The 8364-nt window shown below is 38.8% G+C and overlaps 1 protein-coding gene across 2 annotated transcripts in view; it reads left to right on the forward strand.

Annotated features, from left to right (window-relative positions):
* crebrf (creb3 regulatory factor) overlaps positions 1–8364 on the forward strand; it is a 33806-nt gene that overhangs the window by 13232 nt on the left and 12210 nt on the right. For both annotated transcript variants that reach the window (XM_028030582.1, XM_028030583.1), the window contains exons 4-9: positions 1447–1622; positions 3644–4764; positions 5119–5316; positions 7239–7428; positions 7506–7579; positions 7727–7846. In XM_028030582.1, the coding sequence (XP_027886383.1) occupies positions 1447–1622; positions 3644–4764; positions 5119–5316; positions 7239–7428; positions 7506–7579; positions 7727–7846 (1879 nt within the window). The remainder of the gene's footprint in view (positions 1–1446; positions 1623–3643; positions 4765–5118; positions 5317–7238; positions 7429–7505; positions 7580–7726; positions 7847–8364) is intronic.

Here is an 8364-nt window from a genome sequence, read left to right on the forward strand (position 1 = left end):
CGCTCTATCTGAGCTAACAAGATGCATCAAATGTACCATCTGCCCCACATATTGTTCTGTTATCTCTTAATATTGATAATAATGATGAGTTTTCTTAAACAAAGCTCCTCTGTCAGGCTGACTTCCCTGCACTGCCATTGTCCTCTCATTTAAATACTGCAGATTTGGCTGCTGTTCTTTGCCAGGTATATTAATTAGATTTGCCACTGCATTTTAGTCTTAGAGAGGCTTAAATAATGTTTTTTTTAGGTTTAGTTGCTTTCAATGAATGAATCTTAATTTATATTCCTCGTAACACTGGTATGGGTTATTCTGGTACCTTTATAGTCATAAATAAAATTGGATGGTTTTTATTTGCATTTTTTTGCCTAGATTTGACAGCACAATGAGTGCTGAAGTAATTCCAACCTGATGCTGTAGGTGACGAGGTCAGCAGCTTCGTTTCTTTCTTGTTCAGGAGAGACTTGAAGTCCAACACATTTTTGTGTTTACTGCAGGAAGAATTAGCTTTTCTTTCCTCCATTTTAACCCTGATTAGGTGAATTAAACAGTCAGAGAGTAAGCTCTCTCTTTCCATAAGGTGCATTGGTTTGTGGAAAATGCTGATTGTAATTTAAAAAATCAGTTTTCTGGTTACCTTATTCTGTGCGCTTTACTTGTATGAATAATTACTGCTGTGGCAATAAACCATAAATCAATTAATCACATCATAAATTAAACCGAGCATTATGACTTCCATTTCTTTCAAAAACTGTATGACAAAGATCTCACTCTGGTGCATTTGTCTCAGCTAGCCCTTTTTTTGAATGACAATTTTGTTTACAGAAACTTCAGGACTCATTTTATTGTTATTTCTGCAGTTTTGTTTATTTATTTTGGATATTTAAAATTACTTTCAGTTACAGCGGTAAATGTTAATTCGAATTTAAAGTTTATTGATCTTTCACAGTGTTTTCTGATATTACTATATTACATTAGCACTACATTACTATATTACTTGTGAATGGTCTCAAAATAACAACTTTATTGATTATCGTAATAACTTCTGGGACAATTAATCATCCAGCAAGATTTGTTTTTGTGATAGGCCTCTGAATAATAGGTTTTAAATTTTTGGACAGTGTTAAAAGTTTAATAACTAAGTATCACCCATTTGGAAAAAATAAAAGTTTACAGATAGTTGTTTTTTCCCTTCCTTCATATAACTATGATTAGCTGCATTAAAAAGCCATGGAGCCTCCTGAACTTTGTACGCTGCTGTTCAATAGCACTTCTGAATAGTGAAAAGTGTCTACAATAATTCATTCAGCCCTTAGTTTTTTAATCAAAACTCTTAATGTGGGAGTAAACAAAGACGCTGACTGTGCAGCAGGCATCTGAAACAGTACCTGCGATTTAATTCACCATCTGCCTCCTTCACTCTGATTCTCTCTCCTTCGTCTGCAGGACACAGACATGAGCCACCAGCAGAGTCCCTGCGGGGACAGCGTCGTGGGGGTCGGAGACGGAGGCAAAGAGGTGGAGGGAGGCGTGGATCAGCTGATGGGCCTGGGTGAGTGTGAGACGGTCCACAGCAGCTCAGCGTTCGAACAGTGGGACTCGTACTGGGAAGACCTCACCAGGTAACATTATTTTAGTACCGTCTCATAACAAGTATTCATATGCCTTGGATATTTTCGCAGTTAGTCATTTTGCATTAACGTTGAACTAATTTTAGGAATTTTTAGTAGAGATTCACTGTAAAATGGAAGAGTGATTATTTCCAAATGTTTGCTCAAATGAATATCTGAAACGTGGCCTTCATTTGTATTCAACCTCCTTTACCCTGGAACCTCTAAACAAAATCCTGTGCAAACAACACTACTGTCAGAAGTCACCCAGTTACGAACATCTTGTTGTTTTAGCTTATCTGGAGTCCAGGTAACCATTGGATTTACATTTTACTCCAAAAATAAATGTAAAAGGTTGTTTCCCTACTTTTATTGAATGCTAGGTGTGGTGAGACAGCTGCTATAAAAATTAGGCTGTTTGAACAGAAAACGTGCTGCTTGCAGGATGGTACAGCTGGATCCATAATTATTTGGACACTGACACAATTTTAGCTTTTTTTTTTACCCCTCCAGGGGATCTTTTGTGGGCTCTAGTGTCCCTTATATGAAAGTAGGCTGACAGGAAACGGGGAAGGAGAGGGGGAAGACATGCGGCAAATATCGTCGGGTCCGGGAGTCGAACCCGCGACGGCCGCTTCGAGGACTCAAGGCCTCCAAACATGGGTTGCTCTATCCCCTACGCCACCATGGCACGCCCATTTTAGATTTTTTTTTTTATCTGTTTGCTGGAACATACTTAAGTTCTAGTTATATATTTGGACATGGACATAAAGTCAAAACTTTCAGCTTTCATCTGAAGGTTTCCACATGGAAATTTGACGAAGGTTGTTCTTTTTAGCCCCTGATATGAAGGGATTGTGTTTAAAAAAGTCTTTTAGTTCATCACATTTTTATGCGGTCATTTTGTTCAACTTACTGAAATAAAGCTGAAAGTCTGAACTCCAGCTGCATTCGAAATTCCTTTTAGTAATGTGCAAAGAAAATGTTGTTTCTCCTGAATCAAAGTGCTACATTCCTTTGAGTAACAAGTTAATAAAAAAAATTGGGCTGCTTTTTGATAGGACTGCTGTGCTGTGTGTTCTTAGTTTGTAAAAATGATCAAATGAACCAACTGCAGTTTTCGCAATATTTTAAGGAAAGACATTCAAGAAAGGTTAGCCAACTCACTGAAGGAGTACAGAGAAATCATCTGATTGTTCTGTTCTCTTCTTGGAAATGTTGTGGTATGAAAACCTTCTACTGTTCTCAGAAATCTGACTCTGGCAAAACTAATTCCCAAAACCAAGACAGGATGAGAATAAAAAGGTGAACAGCTGCAGTTTTGCTCTGGGCATTGTGGCTGTACAGAGAAGACTTGGTAAACATTCAGACAAGTTAACATGGTATTTGATGCACTGTTTGATGGTTCATAATTGGGTAAAGCATATATATGTATAAAAGAAAAAAAAAACTTAAAGCTGTATTTGAATCAACATGAAAAAAAACACAAGATCCTACCAAGTGTTTTTGTCTAGTTTCTAGTATAAACATCGTAGTTTTGTCTCATTTTAAGTTTACTAACTAAAAGTAACGTTTCAGTAAGATATAGGAGAGCTTGTTTAGTGTCAATAAATCCTTAATATTGATGAAAAAGTACTTGTTCTATTGACAGATTATTTCACTTATTACATGGGAAAATGTCTTGTTATAAGTGAAATAATCTGCCAATGGAACTGGAAGTTTTTCATCAATATTAAGGAATAAGTTATTTAAAATAAGCTGATATATCTTGCTGAAAAGTTACTTGTAAGTCAGTTTTGACTTCAGGTAAAAGATATTTGCACTACAAACTAGATCAAAATTACTTTGTAAGATTTTGTGTTTTTGCATTGAAGCTGTGTTGTAGGAAAATGTTCAAATGTTTAATTCATGTATCATAAAGATTTTATTTGGAAAGTTTAAAACAAAAAAGTCTTGAGTTTTTTTTCCCAGTTTTGTTTTTGGTATTTTTTGCTGGACGTTTCATTGTTGTATATGTTTTTTGTCATTAACAGATACACACGGCTGGCCAGCTGTGATATCTGGGGAACCAAAGAAGTGGACTTTCTTGGACTGGATGACTTCTCCAGTCCCTACCAGGATGAGGAGGTGATCAGTCGGACCCCGACGCTGGCTCAGCTCAACAGCGAGGACTCACTGCCCGTCTGTGAGGCTCTCTACCCTCCTGTCGACCTGATGCTTCCTTGCTCCCAGCCCCCATCTCAGCCGCTCCCCTCTCAAAACAAGAGACTCCAAGGTCTGGGCGTCAGCTCCGTGCGGTCGTCTCCGTGCGCCACATCCTCTTCCCAATCCCGTCCTTCCAGAAGTCTTTTCGCAGACTTTCCTGAAAGCTCCCAAAAAGCAACCAGACCTGTTGCTTCCAGCACCGAGACCATGGCTAAAACCCAGAACCAGCTCGGTCTCGCCCAGGACCACACCCAGGCTCAACCCAAACCTCCGGGTCGAGGGGCTAAGATGGCCGCTCCGACGTCTCACAGCGCTGACTTTGTTCGGAAAGCTAAAGTTCGCATCAGTTCTGGACCCAGACCTCAAGGCGAGGCGATGCCCCAGACAGATTTTGAGAGGTCAGATCCGCCGCTGCCTGTCTCCCAGCCTCAAGACGAGAAGCCCTCCACTTCAGCAAGTGCCATCTCAGTGGGCCATGCCACCCCGCAAGCCAGCGGCTTGGCTAGCCTGGAGGGCTTTGAGTTGAAGGCGGAGGGGGCGACGCGGCGGGAGGGGCCTGTCAGCAGGTCCGCTGCTGTTCCCCAGCTGGTAGAGGCGAAGCAGACCGTGTGCAGCACGTCCGACGCTGTGGCAGGGGCGTGCGGCGCAGGCGGCGGCGGGGTTTTGGTTGAAGATCCAGAGCAGAGCAAGGAGGAAGAACACAACTACTCTCTGTTCCTGACCTGCAGCCGAGCTCTGACGCAGCTGGAGGAAGACGAGGAGGAGGAAGACGACGAGGAGCCAGAGGAGGACGAGGGCGATGGGCTGGACTTGGACGATGAAGACCACGATGAAGGTTTCGGCAGTGAGCATGAGCTCTCTGAGAATGAGGAGGAAGAGGAAGAGGAGGAGGATGAAGACTACGAAGCAGACAAGGATGACGACATGAGCGACGCCTTCTCTGAGCCAGGTAGAGGCCGTCTTGAATTCTTTCCTTTCTTGCATTTCAAAACCTAATTTTTCTGCTGCAAAAACACAAAATCTTACCAAGTATTTTTGATCTAGTTTCTAGTGCAAATATCTTTGTGCACTTTAAATAAGACAAAACTAACTTACAAGTAACTTTTCATCAATATTAAGGGTTTAATGAATTAAAACAAACTTTTATCTTTCTGAAAAGTTACTTGTAAGTTAGTTATGTCTTATTTCAAATGAACTCAGATATTTGCACTTGAAACTAGATAAAAATTACTTGGTAAGTTTTTGTGTTTTTTGGACTGTAGTCTAACTTCTTCAACATTTTTGCGTTTCTTTGTCCCGTCAGGCTGTGACATGGAGCTGATGGATGACATAAAAGGCCTGACAGCTGGAGTCTCCAGCCGGAAAAGAGGGAAGCGCCGCTACTTCTGGGAGTACAGCGAGCAGCTCACCCCCTCCAAGCAGGAGCGGATGCTGAAGCCCTCTGAGTGGGACAGACACACGCTGCCGAGCAACATGTACCAGAAGAACGGGCCTCTCCATGGTATTCACAAACACACAGACTCATAGAAACTACACACAGCAGCTCCCAAAGGTGTCTTAATCTGACAAAAACCTTCCCCATCTTTTTAAATGAACATTAATTCTGAAATATGAATGTTATTATAATACTTATGAACATTAAACTAATAGTTTGTCAAATGACAGCATTGATTTTCTGTCAGATTTAGTTCTCAAATAATGTTCAAACCTTTCAGTTTAAATTTTTTTCTTCAATTTTATGTTGATTGTGCCATTTATATAGATGCAAACATGAAATCTATCGCCCAGTCTCGTTACCTAGCAACCCAAGTGGAGCTCCAGCACATTTGGTCAGCTGGTTTTACCGCTGTGCAAGTCTTTTGCTGTTGACTTACAATTCAGAAACCACTTGCTGCATTCTTGTTGGCTGTGCAGGAGGCTCTACTTCTGCTTTTCAAAGATGAAACATTCTCCTTCAAGATTTTGTAACGTTTTATCCAGTTAGTTAGAAGAAAATGTTTCTGCTTCACAGCCCTACAACATTCTCTTACCAAAGACATATGAAGAAAAAAATATATAGATTTATGTCTTTATATTAAACACAAGCAGCACTAGGCAGACATTTCTGAGGTTTTCCAGTGTTACGATTGGCCAGTTGGGCTTATATCACATACACCTGGTATTTTACCAGCAACGTGTCCACCTCTGAGATCCACTCTATATTCAACTATATCACATTATCTTTCTTTTAGAACAGAGTAGTAAAACAACAGCTTTATTTGAGCCTTTTAGATCATTTTATTCCATAATATTGTGTCTTTGAGGTTTGCCTAAGACTTTTAAATGAGGTTGTGATGACGTATGTTGTTCAGATGGGTTTGCACAACAGCATGCCCAGATCAGGATCCTTTGAAATAGCAGGGGAAATAAAAAACTGTCACAAGGAAATTACCCATCACCTGTATTCAAACCTTTTGGTTTTAAATGATGCTGAATTATGGAAATTAGAATTATATAAATGGGAAAAAGTCACATGTGAAAGTATATAAAATTAACTTTTATTGGAAATGCAAATATGCATGTGAAATTTTCAATAAATCTGGAAATGCAAGTGTCAAATTAATTAACCTCTCTTTATCTTAAATAAATATATAATATAAATAAATATAAAGAGCTGCCTATGAGTTACCCCATTTATACAACAGGGAAACATGAAGTCATGGATTTCTAATTAAAAGTCCCTAGACAATTTAATTAACTCACAAAAGTAAAGTATCAATAGAAAATGCTTTTGTCATATTTCTTTTAATAGGAATAATAAGAACTTGTTTCTTATGAAAGAAATGTATATTTAGATTTACATTTTTAAAAAATGCACATTGGAAAGTACCTCTATTTTGTTGTATAGAAATATACATTTTGTTTTGTTTCTATTTTTGTTTATGTTCCATATTTTGTCTGCATCATACATGTCAATAATTTCCAAATTTTGGGGTCAATGAATAAATTGCGTGGCTCTAAGTAGCTCAACATAAATAAGAAAACATTACAGTCACACTTACAGTCATCCATAGTAACGTGATCCTTCTGCTGCTGCAGCAGGCTCAATCATTACAGTACATTTAACTTTAATAATGTCAAAAGTAATTAAAATTATCTTTCTTTCTGTTTCTCCCTAATGAAAAAATGCACTCTATTAAAGGTTGTATTTTTTCTAATATCTTCTGTGTAAGATTCTGACATCTTCCGAATTTATTTTGAGGATTATTTTTATTTAACAAGTGATGCACATCTCTAAAAAGCAGTAATAGCTTAAAAAAGTATAGCAAGGTGACACATTATGCTGAGTAATAATTCAACAGAGCCTCTTTTGTGTCTATAAAAATTGACTGCTTCTGCTTTGTAATGTGTTATGATTTTTTTGTTTTCCTTCCTGTTACAAAGGAAAATACATGCTAAAGAAATCGCGGCGCACAGACGTGGAAGACCTGACGCCCAATCCTCGCAAGCTGCTGCAGATCGGCACAGAGCTCCGTAAGCTGAACAAGGTGATCAGCGACCTCACTCCCGTCAGCGAGCTGCCGCTGACCGCACGGCCGCGCTCTCGCAAGGAGAAGAACAAGCTGGCGTCCAGGTACAGCATCCTGCATGTGTACGATTACAGTCAGAGCTACAATGTGGATAAGTAACTTTCATCTGTTTGGGATTTAGGGCTTGCCGTTTAAAAAAGAAAGCTCAATATGAAGCAAACAAAGTGAAGCTTTGGGGACTCAGTACAGAATATGGTAAGTTAATCATCTCTTCATCCTCAGGTCTGATTGTTGTCTTTTTATTTCTCTTGTTACACTTATCTCTATTAATCTAGAAACCAAAATATTGTCTGGGGAGCATTATGAGTAGTTTTTATGTCTTCTGTGCTTGAACACGTGCAGATCGGCTACTGTTTGTGATCAACGCCATCAAGGAGGAGATAATGCTGCGAGTGGAGGACTCGTCTCCACGCCCAACCAACATGACCGAGACTCTGGAGCGGCTCATCGAGGAAACGCTTGGTGAGAATTAAACATGAGTAAACATTCTGACCTTGTTTAGCTTTACTGTGCTTGTAAAATGCTATTTTAAACTTACTTGGTTTGAAATCTGAGATCACAGGAATTTTTTTTGTCTAAAATATGTCTTTCTCTGACCTCTAAATGTGTGTAGTTTGCCATTTTGTCCATCTTTACTTCCATTTTGCACCCTTAAAGAAACATTTGTTTATCAGTTTTCTTAACTCAAGTAAAAAAAAATGCAGTAATTGCATAAAATTAAGTTTATAATGGTTTTTCAGCAAAAATAACAAAAAAAGAAAAGTGCAAATTAAGATTGTAGTTATATTTCACAAAGGGCTTCTAGTTGTTATGCTGGTTTGGATTGCTTTTTATTTCTTTCAGAGATTAAGTCATTATTTCAAACTGTTGTCTGTATTTTCTCATGTTATCTTTTTCTGATTTAGAAGAAATAGGAATAAAAATAGCCTTTATTGCCTCACAGTGAGGAATTCAAGTGTAAAAGCAGCATCACGATATAT

Source organism: Xiphophorus couchianus, chromosome 11 (genome assembly GCF_001444195.1).
Source record: "Xiphophorus couchianus chromosome 11, X_couchianus-1.0, whole genome shotgun sequence".
Taxonomy (NCBI): Eukaryota; Metazoa; Chordata; class Actinopteri; order Cyprinodontiformes; family Poeciliidae; genus Xiphophorus; species Xiphophorus couchianus.